The 20,051-nt window shown below is 32.4% G+C and overlaps 1 protein-coding gene across 1 annotated transcript; it reads right to left on the minus strand.

Annotated features, from left to right (window-relative positions):
• Positions 1-687: 687 nt before the first annotated feature.
• On the minus strand, positions 688-19,795 carry LOC111709830 (DNA-directed RNA polymerase II subunit RPB1). The gene is made up of 9 exons (XM_023483782.1): positions 19,633-19,795; positions 18,321-18,422; positions 4,589-4,628; positions 4,039-4,144; positions 3,638-3,700; positions 3,585-3,588; positions 3,304-3,356; positions 2,955-2,990; positions 688-2,313 (listed from the first exon to the last, which is right to left on the minus strand). Exons 2-9 carry the CDS (start codon positions 18,349-18,351, stop codon positions 1,588-1,590), a joined length of 1,059 nt encoding a protein of 352 aa, XP_023339550.1. The 5' UTR covers positions 18,352-18,422; positions 19,633-19,795; the 3' UTR covers positions 688-1,587.
• Between the last annotated feature and the right edge of the window lie 256 nt (positions 19,796-20,051).

The following is a 20,051-nucleotide window of genomic DNA, read 5'->3' on the forward strand; positions in this document are numbered from 1 at the left end:
TTTAGTCTGTAACTTCTGACGATTTAGTAGAAATTTTAATCAACATTAAGATAATTTTCTTTAACGGATATTTTTGTGATTCCTAACAAGGGATAATCAAAGAAACATGATTTTAATTGTACCATAAATATTGATATTAGGTACTTTCCCAAGCGGACACTTCCCAAGGATATTTGCCCTATAGAAACTTCCCAAATGTGTAATTTCCCAAGCGGCAACTTCCCAAGTCTGTTCTAGCTGCAGTGCTCGCCCCAATAGCCTATTTTTTAATGATTTTTAAGATTTTAGAGTTTCTAAGTTATTTTCAAACCAATCATATTATATTTATCAATTTTTATCGCTATTTGATAGGTTTGGAAACTTATTTTAAAAAACCTAATTTTGCTTTATTATGCATTATATAAAACTTAGGCTGGTGCATGGAATACAGTTTCATTAATTAAATAAAGTAACCCTACCCATTTTACATATTGTCACCTGAATTTTACTATTTTTGGTTTCATTACGAAAATTACAAAGTTAAAACATTTGGAAATAAAAGCTTTGATTTTAAACTGTTAGTATTAAAAAATGTCAATCTCTCGTAATCAAAAACAGATACAATTAATACTTTATTCAAATAAAAAAAAAGTTTTTGGCAAGCTTATGTAATAAACAAAAATACATGTTTACGAGGCTTTATATTAAATCATGATTTTACAGAGGAACAAACAAAATACAATAATATTTTTTTCAGTGATAAACAAATAAGTCTTTTAATAGCACCCTTATAATTAATAGTTGGCAAACTAAATTAGTTTAATCTTTTACACTTGTTGGACAAAAGACATAGATTATTAACACAAAAAAGAAAATAGAAAATTCATATTTCTGTAACTGCAACTGTCTTAAAAACTAAAAAAATATTAAAAATAAAATCTTAAATCTTTTAATGAACAAGATATGAGGTAACTGTCAAGCGCATTTTGATTATTTCACAAATATGAAAAATAAAAAGTGGAAACAATTGTAAAAAGCTGAAATATTCGAACCTTAAAGCTGAAAGAGGTAGAAACAAAATGTGAAAATTGTTTTTAAAATGTTGGGAGCACTATTTTTTCTGACTAGGGAACTGTTTTTATCCGCTAAAATTCCAATACTTGTTAATATAACCAAGTTTCGGAGTTGCAACATCCAAATATACAATGTACAATTTATAGTTTACTGCAAATAGCACATACTTATCTAATCAAATTGTTTGATATTATGGTTAAAAGTAAAGCAACAAAATGATCAATAAGAACATAATTCTAATGCGTTGTATAAATGTAAAGCTTAAATTTTTCAAAATAAATCCAATTGGGATAATATTTGAACGATAACAAATATATTGACAAATCTCAGGAAGACGACATTTCCCTGAAAAATGGGTTTAACGATTTTTTTGAGTAGGGCCAATAGTATTAGGGTTTCCAACGCAAGTGGTTCCTGTAATTTCCTCGCAATTCCACCCAATTCCGCACAATACGACAACAGTTGCGCGCAATTCCGCACAGTTGCGCGCAACTACGCGCAGCGGAATTCCGATAAGAACCCGTAGCCAGTATTCTAGATGCTGGAGACCTCCAACAGACGGAGAAGGTTAAACATTACTTGTTGATGATTCGGATCAGCACTCCCAGACCCGGACTGAGACGAAGTTATCGAACCTGACGAGGACGAAGAATTCCTTCTCCGAACTTCTCCGAACCTTGAACTCCAGGTCTCATCCTCTAAGTTGAACAGATTTCTGTTTAAGGACGGAGATACCGCCTGCTGAGTGTACAGGGACGCAGGAGAGTAGGACGCAGGACTGGGGTGTTGAGAGTAGGACGGTGGACTTGGTAGTTGAGATGGAGAAGAAGGTTCACGCCAAACAGAGGACAGGTTGTTATAGGACACACGCCTGGCTGGTTGGTTCAAGGACATAGAGCTCTCATGGAAGTTGTTTCCTCTCTGGTTCTGGTAGGAGTAGGACTGGAGATTAGTTCTCTGGGAGTGAGAAGTATTCTGCTCTAGAGGGAAGCGGGAGTTGGTCGCAGGAAGGTTATTGAAGCGGGAGGGTTGGTTGGCGTTGGAGTATGAAGAGTATGAAGCGTCGGTGGAGTAGTAGGAGGAGGAGGAGGAGTTAGAGTAGAAGGAATAGGAACTTGAGTTTGAGTATGTTGGGGAATGGTTTGAGGATGCAGCTGAGTATGAGGATAAGGATGGGGATGAAGGGGTTTTGGTTGAGGCTGAGTTCCCTTGTTTAAGATTTAGCCATATCCATGAGAGCTCTTCTTGCTTGCGAAGCTTCTAAAAAAAAAAAAAAATTTTATCGCACATAAAAAAATGAGATGGAGACACCTCAGGTCGAAACTATTATAAATAGCAATAAACAATGACGACGTCTGAGCTCTTTATCCAACCTAAAAACTAAAAGAATTGATTGCAGTTGGCCACTTTATAATCCCTATATCATTGCAACCTGGTGCTATATTCCTTTAACATTTAATCAAATTAAATCAAGAAGCTAGGCCGTCCAGTTGCTCCCTAGCTTGACAGGGGTACGCCATCACGATCATTCCCAAGTAACCAAACCCAGGGGTTTTAAGTCTGACGCGGGCATAGCCTTTTGCCGTACTTCATAGTTTGATATATCTAAGGTATATAAACATTGGGCATCAAATTTAAGGATTAGAAAATCAAATTTAGTGGCGAAAAGACTTTTTTCCTTGGAGGCGATTAAAAAAAAGTCTATCAACATTTTTGCGATCGCTCAATGGCCGATTAAAAGCAAATCGTTTGCCTTCTGTTTAATTGTACCTTTTGAGATATACAAAACAACTTAACTGAAGAATCCATAGAGGATAAGTATTAGGACTAATGAAGGGATTATTAATACATTACTTCCGACCTCCCAGCTAATAAAATTTTAAAAAAAACTAGCATCCTACCTCTTCATTGTACGGACAGTAGTTGATCGTGTGAGCCTGAAAGTAAATGATGTTAAATAATTATTTAAAATGATTAATGTTAAATTGAACAATTATGAGGTGTGGGGGGTGGGGTGGAATAGTAGGGTATATTGTTGAAAAATTCAGATGTTCTTTTTCTTCAAATTAAATTTTTTTACAACTATTTTGAATACAGTCATGGAATATAAGGGGTGGAGTTAAGTTAAAAGAAAGGCGATGGTGTGGGGGGAGTAAGCTATATGAAGGAGGGGGGAGTAAGCTATATAAAGGAGGGAGTAGGCTATAAGAAGGGGGGGGAATAAGCTATATGAAGAGGGGGGGGGGTTACCTCATAACCAGTGTTTTTGCAAATAGGGCAGACGTAGTTGAAGAGAAATTGTCCTAAAATAAAATAAAAATTTGAAATTTGTAAAAAGAAAAAAAAATCTTTTTTTTAATTCTGCTCAAGCACATTTTCTGGAATTGAAACTATTTCATCTAATATTTTTTTTATTAATTGTAAAAGATTTCTGAAGAATAAACATAAAAATCTATTTTTAAAAATTCAATTCCTTTAAAAAATTATAAAAATATCAGGTTTATTATGACAGTCCAATATTAGAAAATAACTTTTCTCAATGCAAAATTAGTCGGAATTTTTTCTTGATAAAATCTGTAAATACAAACCTATTGTTTAAATCTTTTAAAACATGATTATTGTAGAGTGATTCATCCCAACCGTTATTCTACAACAAAATAATGATTAATAATTAAAAAATTTTCTCCAAAATGTTTGGCCCAAAAAATGTGTTAATGCATTTAAAAAAAGAACACAATAGAAAAAATTCATACCAAAACATGAAAAAAATATTACAAATAAATTGGGTTTTTTTTCACAAACTTAAGTTTTTGATCCATATATCTTTTCAAACTTAATTTATTTCATGGAACAGAATTCATTGTTTGAAATATCTAAGGTCTATGACATAAGGTTTCAAATATAAAGAGATTGAAAATGAAAGTTGGTGGCAAAAACTCATTTTCTATTGATTTAAAAAATAGCATAATCTTAACGCTAAATTACCTTGCAAAAAACACAGTGCGTTGGAAGCTTCTTATTTTTTCCTCCCTTTTTTGAACTCATGGCAAGGCTCTCCTTTAGAGATGAGTTGTTAGGAAGGGCAGAGAACCTAAAAAAAACAAAACAATTGCAATGTGATCCGAAAGTTACAAGCTCGTACGCAAAATCTTCAGGATTTTGAAAATTATTCATTTTAAACTAAAGATTTAAAGTTGTAAGAAGTAATTGTCTAGGGCTACAGAAAAGTCAAAGGCCAAGGCGTTGCGACCCAGTATCACGGGCAGCCGTAGTACATTTGAATTTCCGAGCCGGGTCAACCTTTCCGGTGCCAGTTTGTACTGTATCGACTATCGCCCGGACAAATTGGGTAAATAGAGCAGACACTCAATAGGACTAGCCGGTGCAACAAGGTTGACGTGGTCAGACTTTAGGTTGAATTTACTATTACTAAAGGGTCAGAGGTGCATGGTCTTTCAAGTTAGTGCAACTTTTTATAGCATTTAGTATCTGTGTGACTAATATTTGAAGGTTTAAAAAATATTTTTAAACCTACCTGCTCTGAACTGGGGTGGCGCGATCCCAGTCAATAAACTCTAAAACAAAAGCAAAATTAAATGTTGTCTTTTTATATTAACATTAAAAATTTTATAAAAAAAGATTTTGTGGATTTTCAAATTTAATGAAATTCGAATATTGCTGGAGGTTAATTTTTGAAATTTTGATCCTCCATAAACCTTCCCTAGAGCCATTTGAAGTCCCAAAAAAAATGTGGGCCCGATCGGTGTGTCGTTTTGACGCTTATTGGATACAAACAAACAGACAAGAAAAGTATATATATAGATAAAGATTTATATCTAAAGGGGTAATCTCTATACAATATAAGAAGGATGGATGGATGTATATAAGTAATCATGAAGAAAGAGAGAAGATGTATACGAGTAATCATGAAGAAGGAGGGATGTATGTATTGTATATGAGTAATCATGAAGAAAGAGGGATGGATGTATATGAGTAATCATAAAGAAGGAGGGATGGATGTATATGAGTAATCATGAAGAAGGAGGGATGGGTGTATTGTACATGACTCATGAGTAATCATGAAGAGGGAGGGATGGATGTATTGTATACGAGTAATCATGAAGAAGGAGGGATGTATGTTTTGTATATGAGTAATCATGAAGGAGGGATTGGATGTATTGTATATGAGTAATCATGAAGAAGAAGGGAGGGGATGTATATGAGTAATCAGGAAGAAGGAGGGATGGATGTATATGAGTAATCATGAAGAAGGAGGGATGGATGTATTGTATATGAGTAATCATGAAGAAGAAGGGAGGGATGTATATGAGTAATTATGAAGAAGGAGGGATGGATGTATATGAGTAATCATGAAGGAGGGATGGATGTATTGTATATGAGTAATCATGAAGAAGAAGAAGGGATGGATGTTTATGAGTAATCATGAATAAGAAGGGAGGGATGTATATGAGTAATCATGAAGATGGAGGGATGGGTGTATTTTACATAAGTAGTCATGAAGAAGGAGGGATGGGTGTATTGTATATGAGTAATAATGAAGAGGGAGGGATGTATGTATTGTATATGAGTAATCATGAAGAAGGAGGGATGGATGTATTGTATATGAGTAATCATGAAGAGGGAGGGATGGATGTATTGTATATAAGTAATCGAGAAGAAGAAGGGAGGGATGCATATGAGTAACCATGAAGAAGGAGGGAGGAATGTTTGTAAATATTGAAAACTTAAGATTAGTATTTATGCGTTGTTTTGTCTGGAATTGAACTCAACTATAAACCTTCTTATAGATTAAACCCTTTAGATATATAACTTTACATATTATATCTATACTTAGTACCTTCAGTTGTAAACCTTTAGATATTATATATACTTAGTACCTTCAGTTATAAACCTTTAGATATGATATATATATACTTAGTACCTTCAGTTATAAACCTTTAGATATGATATATATATACTTAGTACCTTCAGTTATAAACCTTTAGATATAATATATATATACTTAGTACCTTCAGTTATAAACCTTTAGATATTATATATATATACTTAGTACCTTCAGTTATAAACCTTTTGATATTATATCTATACTTAGTACCTTCAGTTACAAAGATATTATATATAGATTTACTCCCTTAAAATATAAACCTTTAGATATTATTTATAGATTCAGCGCCTTTATATATAAACCTTTATCATGATTACTCATAGACATCCATCCCTCCCTCTTCATCATTATTCATATACAGGGTTTCCACAAAGGATGAGACTGTAAAGTAAAGACGACCTAAATCTCTTTGATTTTTACAATTTTTAAATTAAGTCTTCTCTCTTGAATATAATCTTTTTATGTCTTATTCCATAATTAGAAATTTACAATTGCAGGGAATCATTAATATACGGAAATAGAGAGTAAAAATTCTCATCCTTTATGGGTAAACCTGTATATCTATCCCTCATTTTCATCATCTCCCGTGCATACATTTCTCTTCTATAGTGAAATATAAAGCTTTATGCCGCCGTGGTTCAGCGTTCAAACGAGAACTTTAATTACTGGAAAATTTAATTGATGCTAGGCAGTTTTAGGATCTTAGATACTAAACAATAATACACCACCCCCCCGCACACACACCTTAAATAATTTAATATAAGAGAGTTGAGTTAAAATCTTAAAATATTGTAAATGTGTAGTGAGGGGCAGGGGAAGGGAAAGGGGGATTTTACTAAGAGATATCTAGTGTGTACGCTGTATTATTGGAAACTCTATAAGAGATATCTAGTGTGTACGCTGTTATATTGGAGACTCTCTAAGAGATAACTAGTTTGTACGCTGTATTAGTGGAAACTCTATATGAGATATCTAATGTGTACGCTGTATTATTGGAAATTTTCTAAGAGATATCTAGTGTGTATGCTGTATTATTGGAAACTCTATAAGAGATATCTAGTGTGTACGCTGTATTATTGGAAACTCTATGAGAGATATCTAGTTTGTACGCTGTATTATTGGAAACTCTATGAGAGATATCTAGTTTGTACGCTGTATTATTGGAAACTCTATAAGAGATATCTAGTTTGTACGCTGTATTATTGGAAACTCTCTAAGAGATATCTATTGTGTACGCTGTATTATTGGAGAGAATGAGATAGTGTGTACGCTGTATTATTGGAGAGAATGAGATAGTGTGTACGCTGTATTATTGGAAACTCTCTCAGAAATATCTAGTGGAGACTCTAAAATAGATCTGTACGCTATGTCTGGTATTAGAACGGTATCGTAAATACATATCTACAAATAGGAGCTTAGAGGTTCTAGTTTCAGATTATAGGCCAGAAGGGAGGGATGTATATGAGTAATCATGAAGAAGGAGGGATGGATGTATATGAGTAATCATGACGAAGAAGGGAGGGGATGTATATGAGTAATCAGGAAGAAGGGGGAGTGGATGTATATGAGTAATCATGAAGAAGGAGGGATGGATGTATTGTATATGAGTAATCATGAAGAAGAAGAAGGGATGGATGTTTATGAGTAATCATGAATAAGAAGGGAGGGATGTATAAATCACGCCAAACTAAAGTAAATTAAAACTTTATTTTTTATCTTGAAATCTTTTATTCTTAATTTTTATCTTGAAATCTTTTATTTTTATTTTTATATTGAACCGGATTTATGGACTCAGAAAGTACAGAAAGATATAAAGAAAGGATGTAAGGACTCAGAAAGATAAAAAAGAAAGAATGTAAGGACTCGGAAAGCTAAAAAGAAAGGATGCAAGGACTCAGAAAGATAAAAAGAAAGAATACAAGGACTCGGAAAGATAAAAAGAAAGGATTTAAGGACTCAGAAAGATAAAAAGAAAAGAGGTTAGGACTAAGAAAAATAAAAAGAAAGGATGTAAGGACTCAGAAAGATAAAAAGAAAAGAGGTTATGTAAGGACTCAGAAAGATAAAAAGAAAAGAGGTTAGGACTAAGAAAGATAAAAAGAAAAGAGGTTAGGACTCAGAAAGATAAAAAGAAATAATACAAGGACTCGGAAAGATAAAAAGAAAGGATGCAAGCACTCAGAAAGATAAAAAGAAAAGAGGTTAGGACTAAGAAAAATAAAAAGAAAGGATGTAAGGACTCAGAAAGATAAAAAGATAGGATGTAAGGACTCAGAAAGATAAAAAGAAAGGAAGTAAAGACTCAGAAAGATAAAAAGAAAAGAGGTTAAGCCTCAGAAAGATAAAAAGAAAGGTTGTAAGGACTCAGAAAGGGATTGAAGAATCCAGGGCTGAGAAGAGAGGAAAGAGAAGATTAAAATGAAGAATGAAGTCAAGATTGAAGGATGAAGTTTTTTGGCTGAAGGGATTAGTATCTAAGTACTATATTGGTTTATCTCATGTGGTTTCAATTCGTGAATTTTTCTGTTCTTCTGACAGCTCCTAGTCGACAGGCATCAAGATTTAGATTAGTAATATTTATAAATGCATTAATTCATTTCACACATTTTGCCAGCATTTAACTCAGAACACAGGAGGAGAAGATAAAACAGGGGTTTATTATTCATTCTTAAAACAAAAAATATAATTATTAATTTTTGAAACTTTTTTTTAAATGTGTAAAAGAAAATTGTAGACTAAACTTAAAGTAATCCTTAATTTGACATTACTAAAAAAAAACTTAATTTGATTCTAATTTTCTGCAATAAAAATATATTAATTCTTTCATCCCCCCCCCTCTCTTTAACCCCTGATATTTAAAAGCCCCTTTTTAAAGGTTCAGCATCGCATTTGATATTATACAGATTAGATTAGTAGTGGAAGAAGTGTCTTCACATATATATCTATATATTTATTATACAATAACTAGGCTTTCAGGGCGCTTCCCACCTATTTTACCATTAACAATCAGAGCAATTACATGTTGCTATATTTAAAACTGATATTTTTCTAAGGTTTCTGTGTTTTTGTTGGTAAAGGTTTCTTTTTTACTTTAAAAGGTCCGCACGAATCTGAAATTTTCATCCTGATTAAAAATTCACATACTCGATAAGTTTGCTTTTATAAAATCAATCAGAATTTTTACTCCAACACGACTTTGAAAAGCCATTGATACTCGTTTTGGTTGAAAATTAAAAATCAGAAAATCGGATTTTAACCTCATAAATGTTTAAAGACCTAAAAAATATGCTATCAATAAAAGCAATATATGTATCTAGTATATACCAGATATAAGGACATACCAGACAGATATACCAGATTTAAAACCAGATCTGAACATATATATATATATATATATATATATATATATATATATGTAAACAGTATATATATATACAGATGGACCACGACAAAAACTTAAAAAAATTGTGTCAATAATTGTCCGAGACAACAGTTTTTTTCAGATTATAAAAAACAAAGATCCGATAACCTGCAAGTTGGTGAGTAACATCTTTTTCATTCATTTAACAAAACACATAATTTCAAAGCACAATCAATCCTAAGGAGAACTTTTAATAACGTAATAAAACTTTTCAAATGTAAAAAATGTTGAGGTGCTTCTCAAATTATTATGGTACACCCTCAATATTACTCCAGACTGATGAAATATATATTTCAGATTGAAAGTTTAGATAAAAATAATTTCCTCTAAAGCTCTGAATTTGATCCTAACCTCTCCAAATACAAAACATTATCTTGCAAGAAAAACAGTGGATATTGAATGAAGGGGAGGGGGGCTCACATTTTTGATTCCATTTAAACAATTTAAGTTTTCTTGCGGGGAAGGGAGATTGAGAGAAAATGAGAGGTTATAATTTCGATATATATAAGATTGAACTTATGAAATTAAATCGTATACAGTGAAACATAAAACTTTGGAGTTAGAAAACGAAAGGAATGCGTATTTGCCACAAATTCTTATTCAATTTGGAATTTCTTTGTCATTTTTACACTGTCAGGTTGCAAATAAAATTTTAGTTTGTGGCGAAAAATCTATTTCTTAATGTGTTAATATTTAATGTTATCATTAGGCAAAAAGTTGTGTTTTGTTTTTCTTGCACTATTCCAGAGTTGTATAGTTTTAAATTCGAATTAAAGTTTTGTATTTAACAAATTTCCTCAGTGATTAATACCAAAAATATTCTGATCAGGCATGTGGTTTTCTAATAAGGATAAAAAGGCACTATTAATGTGCAAAGACGCGTCCACGACCCACCTCCCCTCCCCTCCCCCTTCAAAGATGTTTGTTGAAATGAAATGACATTTTTAAACGTTACTCCAGTGCGATGCAATGGGGTCTTCGGCGGTGATGAAAAATTTATTAGTCTTAACGAAAATTTTGGATTCATTTGAAGATTAACTTTTACAATTTTACAACTCTCCCTTACATTAATCAAACCAACTTATAAATGATTTCGTTTACTCTTGTTTACATTGTTTTGTATATTTAAATAATTTATAAAATATGTATAGTAATATACATAACAATTTTAGCTTTTAACAGTGCTTTTCGAGTATAAGCAAAAAAATTTAATGATTTTTTTTCTATAATTTGTTCATTTAAAAAATGTCGACATTGTTTCCAGGCAGAACTATTCAGATTTTACCGTTCAAAAAAACCTTTCCAGGGGTGCCACAAAATATTTGATTTGGACCAGATCGGTTCAGTCGTTTTAACGCTAAAAGGTTACAGCCAGACAAGCAAAATAAAAATATATATATATTCACGAATTTGGTTTTTCTCTTTATCTGTTTATTTATAAACGTAAAAACTGCTGAACTATAGAACTCCCCAGTAAAAAGGTTATTGTAAGTGGAAATTAAAAGATATTGCATCAATTAAACTTTTATAAATCCACCACTGAAAACCAAAAATCTCAAAAATCTTACTTTTTTTTAAAATTTGGTCACGCAGTTAAAATAACTTTTCAAAGATAAATTATAACATAACTAGAAATTCAAGGCGCTTCGCGCCCTTTTTTCTAGGCTTTTAGGGCGCCCATCTTCTATTTAAATTGTGAACATGTTCTTTTTGTTTACATTTTAAAACAACGAAGAAGAAAATTTTGCGGATTTAAAAAAAAAATTCGCGGATTTTAAAGAATTTAATCTTTTTTACAAAATTGAAAACCTTTAAAATACATTTTTTAAATTTTTATCATTCATCTTCCCTGTGGTCACGTGATTTCCCACAAAAAATTTCAGCCGTTTTGACGTTTATTGGATACAAACAAACAAACAGAAACCCAAACAGACAGACAAGCCAAATTTATATACAGAAAAGTGTCGTGAACCCTAGTAAAATACAATAAATGCGTATGGGAATACTTAAACTATGTAATAATTGTTTAAGAAATCTTAGAATACATCTTGATTATTTTTGTGATGATTAATTGCTTTGAAAGATCACACTCATAAATTTAATAAATCATTCTGTTCAACTCTCCTCGTCGCCCACACCCCCTCCACCCTCCTCGGGGATAGGGGGGAGTCTAGCTTCTGACCCCCACCCCACCCTCCAATCCTACCATCCATACCCCGCCTCTTCCACGACGGATTTATGATTCCGTCAGAGGCGCTAATTATCAATTTTATTATTTTTCTCCTCCCCCCCCCCTTTCTGATATAAAAACAAATCATGTTCTATTCCTATTTTCATGTTCTATAATTTCTATAATTTTTAGGGCGTTACTAAAAACATTTGCAGAAATTGCAAAACACTTTTTTTGTAAACAAATGTGGTTCCCATTTTCCTGCATATCCTCTGCTTCATAGATTAATAACAATACAGCTAGAAAACTAGATGTCGTCTTTTCAAGATTTAGGGACGGCATGCTATCTCTCTCTGTCTTGTAATTCAACGCGACATGCGTGTAACTCTTTTGGGCTTCTACCTCAGGGTTATTGTGAACGAAAACCCCCTAAATCTTAAAAACGACATCTAGTGTTCTATCTGTATTGTTGTTAATCTATGATCTAGATGTTTGGCTGATTACAATCATTACAAAGAAATCTTGTCTTTCTCAAATCAGAGATAATTTTTACAGAATCATAATATGACGTCAGAAATTACAATGCGTCAAACAAAAAAGACAAACTTTTGAAAATTTTCGTAAAACAGGGTTCTCCAATAAACATGAGAATTAAGTGACGACTTCGATATCTTTTTTGTTCCACGCAGCGTTATTTTGTTAACACAATTTCGCCTCGGTAGTATTCCTATTTCCTGTAAAAACATTTAACATTGAAATCTACTGGTTTTGGGATTTCCAAAATGTGGTCTACCATTTTTGAACCTTTGTTCATATTTCTATTTATTAAAAAACTGTTATATTTCTCCGTCAGTTTTTTAGATGTCTAGAAAGAAGGAAGAAAACCTCATGAACCTCATGAAAAAGTACATTTTTCGTTATACACTCTTAGTCATTTAAAATTATCTAAAAAAACGGGTTTTAAAGGCAGTGTTCGCGAAAAATTGAAGGGGGTATAAACATACGGTGACAAATAAGCGTTTTTGATTGCTACTAATCTTACTTTATCTGTTGCGCCTTTAAGGAGAAAATTATTATTAAATTATTAAAAACTACTCATTCCGAAGAACGTAGGGTCCATACAAATTCAGAAAGATGCAACATTCAACTCGGTTCGTAAAAAATCAATTCAATTTCAACAAATCATTCAGATATTGCAACCTGAAGTCATAGTCACAGTGAAAAGGAAGACTACTTTTAGAATCCTGTTATGATTTTAAATAGTTCAATATCGTATAATTCCAAACAAATCATTCAGATTTTACAAACAATAGTCAACTTTTATTTTTTTACGCATTCGCATAAAGTCAATATTTCATAATATTCTTTTTTTTTAAATATTTCGATGGCGCTGGATTTTCGAACATTCCTGGAAAATATGAAAATGTCGTCTTCGTTATCAAAAATCATCGAAAGAGAAATAAATGTTTTCAAATGTAACTCTCAGATTATGAAAAATAAAAAAATATTATGAAATATCAACTGAATACGAATGTGTCGAAAAATTATCGATGACTATTGTTTGTAATATCTGAATGATTTGTTAGCATTAAATTGATTTTTTACGATCTGAGATAAATATTGCATCTTTCTGAATTTGTCTGGACGCTACGTTCTTTGATGAGAGTCGTTTTTACAGATAGAAGTAAGATTAGTAGCAATCAAAAGTGCTTGTTTACCCTCATTCATTTTTCGCGAACACTCCTTTTAAGTCTTGATTTTTTTTGTTTATAATTTTCCCTAGATTTTAACCATTTAAAAAAATGCTTGTGAATTTTTTTTACCAATCCACAAACAGAGCTGCATTCACTATTCCTCTTGTTCTCTAAGAGAAGGGGGAGGGGGTATGTGCCTTATGCTTATATTGCTTAGTGGCATTCCAATCCCAAATTTAATCAATATAATGAATGTCCCTGACTATAAAAACTTGTCCTTTACATCGCCATAAAGTAAATTTGTTCTGTGTCAACAAATCTGATTAATAACTCTAAATTAAGTAAAATAGATTTTGTCGTAGATTTTCTAGTTGACGATTTATTTGAAAAAGTTAGTACTCATGCTTTTGGTTTATTTCTCTCTTCTGCTCATTAAAATAAATTTTACTCTAGTTGCTTAGTGTACAGTGTACAATGTACATTAATCTTGTAAAACAAGAAAATAAAGATTTTAACGTCGCCCTTGGTCCAACATCGTAAATCAGGACCTGCCAATTCTTCCAAGTTCTTCCAGCCAAAATTTTCAAAAACAAGCCGCATCGACATTGACAACACGCATTAAAATTCGTTGTGATGAATCTTATTTTTTCTCCCCCAGATTTTACTAAAAAATTACTTAGATTTTTAGCTGACCTTTACACCCTTTTTAAAGAACTCTTATACTATGTAATGTGATTGACTCTGTATTAAAATACAAAAATAGAGAATCAACAAGCTTTTAGTCTATTTAGTAAAGTTAAGCAACAATAAACAAATCTATTAACAAACAAAAGAGGTTCCCCCCCCCACCTCCCTCCTCATTTAAAAATGCAGCCGTCCCCTCTTCCCCCTCCCCTCAGGAGTTTGATCTGCGACCACCTGACATGTTGATTGAGTCCTGACATAAATATTGAATATAGAATACATATTAATCAACAGATAGTTACCTTTACTAAACCTGCCACAGTTTACACAGATAAAATAAAAAGATGTCGTCAATGCTTAGAATCCGGATTCGGATCTGGATCCGTTGGATACGCAAGTTGCTGGCTTTCTGGATTCGGATCCGGATCCAAAAAATATGCGGATCCACGGATCCGGATCCAAGGGAATATCAACAAATAACTGCAAAAAAAGAGAAATTTTTACTCTAAACTGTTAACAAGTTTTAGCATACAACTTATCAAAAAAATAAAGACAATTCCGCTTTGTTAAAAAAAAATAAGTAAATCTTAAGGAAATGTTCATGACCTGGATGGATCTGGAGGATTCGATGTCGTGTTTACTGTACAGGGGGGACAGACTATGTTAATTGAAAACACATTTGGGTCGCACTAAAGTAAATTTAAAGATTTTGGAATTATTTATAAGAAGTCCAAAGCGTGATTGAATTCCAATTAAAGAATCTCGTCCTGTTTAGTCCATGCAGGGTGATACTGATGAGTTATGATCGGACATACAAACACCCAAATACGTGTATTGATAAAAAAACACATTCGTATATATGTTCTCTCTGGGCGGCCAAACGGCTGGACCGGATGGGCTGAAATTTTTTGTGGACACTCACGAGTCCTAAGGGTGACATAGGCTAAAAAATCTAAATTATTATTTTTTATTTCCACGGGCAACGCCGGGCCCTTCAGCTTGTAATATATATTCATGTATAGATGAAGATTTGGTTCTATAATAAATTCAAAGAAAAAAACCTCACTCTCTGATTAGATTTTTGAAAAGGAAAAAAATTGGTGGAATCTCTGAAATCCGCATCTAGAATTACATTTGGACGGATTTTGGTGTGAAAAAACGAAGAAAATCAACCGGAATGTGAAAAATGTTTATTCTCATGAGAAATTAAATCTAAATAAACAACGAAAATGAAATAGATGCTAATTTAGAATGGAACTTTTTTTTACAAATTGGGTTTTTGTACTTTTTAGCATCGAAAATCCAGATTTGTGACAAAGCAGTAAAAGACCTAATTTTGAAAAATATTATGAATTATAGTTGAGCCGTGGGCCAAAACTGTCACATGTCCCCCCTCCCAACCTAAGCAAGAAAACTAGAGTCGCTGAACTAGTCATCCAGAGCGCTTCACACACTCTTTTAAATTCTTAAAAATGTTGATTTTTTTATATTTTATATTTGTTATATGATGCCGCAAAAAAATAAAAATAAAAGAGCCAATTGTCTTATAGGGTTTCATATATTCCGGATTTTTTCCCCAAGGAATTCCTGGATTATTCCGGATGAGATGGAAACCGGATTTTTTAAAATTCCGGAACAGGGTTTTATGAAATTTCTAGGTAACGGGGAAGAAATCGGAATTCCGGAACACTTAACATGATGGAAAAGTCGGATCATTTCCGTAGGTAAATCGTAAACCGAAACCCCGTTGTAAACCCTACTTTCAGCAGTCTTTTTTTTCTCCATAAAACGTATCAATGAAACAGACAAGATTTGAAATTAAACTCTAAATATATCCTTGTATCATAAATTAAACTCTAAATATATCGGTTTCAGCCAGACTGACATATTTAAACAAAAACAGATTAAAAGTAAGAATGGAGATGATGTGAGATTTTTTAAAGATTTAACCTCCCTCAACATCAAGTAAGATTTAAATTGTGTATATACATATCAAATAATAAGAACTTTGTATAGATTTTGTAAAATCTACTTTAGCAAAAATACCTATTTTTGCCGATCTATTGATTGTATTGTAAAATATACACTGCAGGGACTTTTTAAACATTTGACCGGATCAGTGCTAAGAGGAGTCAGAGCAGAATGAAAAATGATAATTTTATTATTTGAAATATTTTTTTCTCGCGGATTTTCTAAGTTTCTACCCCTATATCCAACCCTGACAAACCTGTATGGCGCCCCTAGTTGTATGTATTGTATGTGTACAATATAAATATTTCTGGGTGAATTGATACAAGAGACCTGAAGCCTAAAGCTTAGGAAACTCACGTTGACATCACCTAACCCAATGTGAGTGAAACTAAGGTTGGTGGGACTGTTTTTGATTTACATTTAACGGTTACGTGTTAAGACTGCTAAAAGACGTTAATTCCTTATTAGAAATATGGTGATATTTGTTTATAATCTTTGTAAATGATTCCTATGCAATCCTTTTACGTCACAGTAAAAATTTGTACACAAACCATATCCCCTACCCTAGTTCTACTTACTTACATTGACGTATTTATTGTATTCAGGCGCACTACCAATACATCTTAAAGTTTTGGTGAAAAATTTATCAATTAATGATTTCTCAAATATTTTTTCTTTCCCTTTATTTTTTATTTTCGGTATAACAATTTCTTCTAAAAACATTATTTTCTCTGGGAAATATTCTATAGACATTGGTCTAATCCAGGTTTAGATCTCTGTACTTCTAGTTCATTTAACATGGACGGATTTCATGTTGAAAATGAAAAGATTTTTGCGTAAAAACATTTGTAAATCATCCTAAACACCGACATTGGTCCCCCACCTGTCAAAATATACCGCTAAAAACTTAAATATAAGAAAGGCACCTGACACTTTGAACTTGCACTTCAAAGCAAAAAAATGGGGGGTTAGTGAGTTTATGTAATGGACGGGNTCTATCAATCTATATATTTGGAAAGTGTTTATGTTTTTGAAGAATGCTTGAAAATTTTGAGTTATACTGAACTAAATAAGTTTTATATTCTACAAGGAAACTCGTTAAACATTTTTAATTTTTCAAAAAAGAAAATATTTTTTTTCTCTTTCTGCTTTCTTTCTAATGAATAAAATGTGGAGCGGATTATCAAAGCAAAGAAATGAAAGATTATGGTTTAGATTTTTCCTGATTTGTAAATAAAGATTTATTGAAATAATGATAAGAACTGTTGTGAATCCTTACAAGCACACAGTGGACCTTTCGATTCTGCACTAGAAATATATAGGCCAGGGAACCCTTATTAAGGCTTTGAGGGCCCTTATTTAGGCCTTGAGGGCCCTTATTTAGGCCTTTAGGGCCCTAATTTAGGCCTTGAAGGCCCCTTTTTAAGGCCTGGAGGGCCTTAAGGCCCCTTTGTTAGGCCTTGAGGGCCCTTATTTAGGCCTTGATCGCCCCTTATTTAGGCCTTGAGGGCCTCTTATTAATGCCTTGAAGGCCCCATTTTTAGGCCTTGAAGGCCCCTTGTGAGAATTCCAGAAATATCTCCGTTTATTCTGTAAGATTTTGAAAGACGTTGACAGCGAGACTAAAATGTGAAGAAAAATACAGGGTTTTTGTGATAAACGCCTTCTCTGATCCATGGACACGCCCACCTCGAGGCTCGTATATGACTGGACCAAAATATGTTAATTGCTATCTAACCCCAAAATGATAGCACTCCCCAATCCTTCCCCTTTTTACAGGAATTCATGCATATATATATACTTTTTACTTAAACAACCCATTCTTCATTACTATTTTAATAAAACTTAGAAAATTATTTAAAATAACATTTTGGTTAAAATCTGATGATCGAGCAAGAAATTGTCCCCAAGTGTGCTAAAAACCTGTAACTTATGGAATTTTCTGAATTATTTTCTTTGATGTAGAATACTTACAATATACAATATATAAAAATATACAATATATGATATAAAATAATATATTAAAATATATAAAATATATTATGTATATAAAATATACTAATATTTTCACTGCAAACTAGACAAAGGAGGTCAAATTTATGTGATATGACTGGTATGACTTTGTGACCTCGTAGCTCCTATAATTTAATTTAAAGTGTGGAACATGTCAAAACATTGTTTATCCTCTAAATAGCTCTCCAATAACATCATTTAAACAATCTATTTAATTTAGTTTGACTTGTTTTTATATATGTAAACTGGTTTAAGATTTGACGACAATTAGTGAATATAGAACTAAAAGCAGAAATACAGAGATCGGATTTAGAGTTAACGAGAAATAGCTTTAACATGCATAAAGTCTTTTTTTAGAATTGTCACTTTAGCAATTTCCAGGACTTTTGTGGAAAAACATCAATTTACCTGACATTCTCTTGCAGTTTTCTAGTTTCATCAGCAATCAGTTGTATCAGCTGTATATCCCGCAATCACTTTAATCAGCTGTGTACAACAGAACTTTCAACTAAAATATAATACGTTAATTTATTTTAAAAATTATTTTTGTGATGACTAACTTTTTGATTTATATTTATTTTGAAAATAAAAAAATTTAAAGAATATCTTAATGAATATAAAATCTTATTATTTTTAGCGTTTTCAGCAATAATTCATTTTAAATAAACGTACTATTTAACACCTGGCTTTAGATTTTTTATAATTTTTTACTACTCATTCTTGGTATCAATTACAGGACATCAAATAAAAAATTCATGAATTTTTATCATCAAAAGCGCTTTTTTGGTTTGCACGATAATAATTAAGGTGCAATGTGCCACGAAATTGTCAATAATATTTGAACATGCTTTTCCATAAAATATATTATAACATAAATATAATATTTGAAAAATTCAATTAACTTGTAATCACATGTTGCCCCTTTTTAGGATGCAGAGAGTAGGAATTTGGGCTTTATAAAATGATACAATAGACGAACAGGTGGTATATATACATTGTAACATTTTATTTTGGTTTACAGCATACACAACGCACCCTTGCATTAAAATAAAATAACTGCATTACCACAAACTGTTCAGTCCAGTACACACGTGGATTTACGCGGTTCTGTCAATATTTCAGAAAGCTGTGGCTTTCGATCAAATATTTTAGCCTTTTTTCTAAAATACTTTTTTGTACGCATATACACTTTGAATGAAAAAGTATAAAATAAACAAATCCGTAAACTTAAAGACTGTTGAATTATAGGCCAAAACACGTTTGATTTCAATTAAATGAAACAGAATGCTTCTCACTCTGGTTAGTCCGGGTTGTACAGTAATTAACTGTACTGTAAATTGTTATCATATACATCCAAAAAAAAGTTTAAATGCAAATTTGTAAAATTTCGGGTCAAAAAATATCCAAGTCACCCTGTGCCTCAAGGGAAGAGGCATTTTCCACTCCCTCCTCATTTTCTATTCAAAAACCAAATTCAGCTTCTCCCCCTTCCTTCAATGAGACACTAAAAATTCTTGAGAAAAAATGTCTTTGATGGTTCGGTATTCTGAAAAAAAACGTTGAAATGTAATAAAATACAACGCTTTCAATTTAGTAATTAAATCTAATTTAAAGTGCGAAAACAAAAAGATTTTTGGAAAACTAAATTTATCATTTAAAAAACAAACATTTAATTATTTAACCTTACTAGGAAGTAAATACGTATTTATTACTAACCTTATAATTTAGATTTAAGCTTAAACTTCGCTCCTCAGCCCCTGTAAACCCTAGTTTTTGTCAATTTTGATGTCCAGTCCAAGGGTCCGGGGGAACAAATGAGAACTGAAGCAAAGTGTGGAAGTAACGTTTACGCGAATGGTTTGAGTAAGCTGCGCAACACAATGGGCTGGGCAGGGGCGGGGCTAGAGGGGGTCCGGTGCGTGGGAGAGTGTGTGGCCCAGGTGTTAAAGAAATTGTAATTATAATTCGGGGATGGTGATGGACCATGCAAACCTCTGTAGAGTAAAAAAAGTAGATGTTAATTCCACATTTATTGAAAACAAATTTCGGTCTGGGTTGACCCTCGTCAGTTGATCTAACGATGTCATACCCATCAAAATCAATAAAAAAAATGGTTGAAAACCACAAGAAAAAAACAAA

The sequence above is a fragment of the Eurytemora carolleeae genome, unplaced genomic scaffold, assembly GCF_000591075.1.
Source record: "Eurytemora carolleeae unplaced genomic scaffold, Eaff_2.0 scaffold58, whole genome shotgun sequence".
NCBI lineage: Eukaryota > Metazoa > Arthropoda > Copepoda > Calanoida > Temoridae > Eurytemora > Eurytemora carolleeae.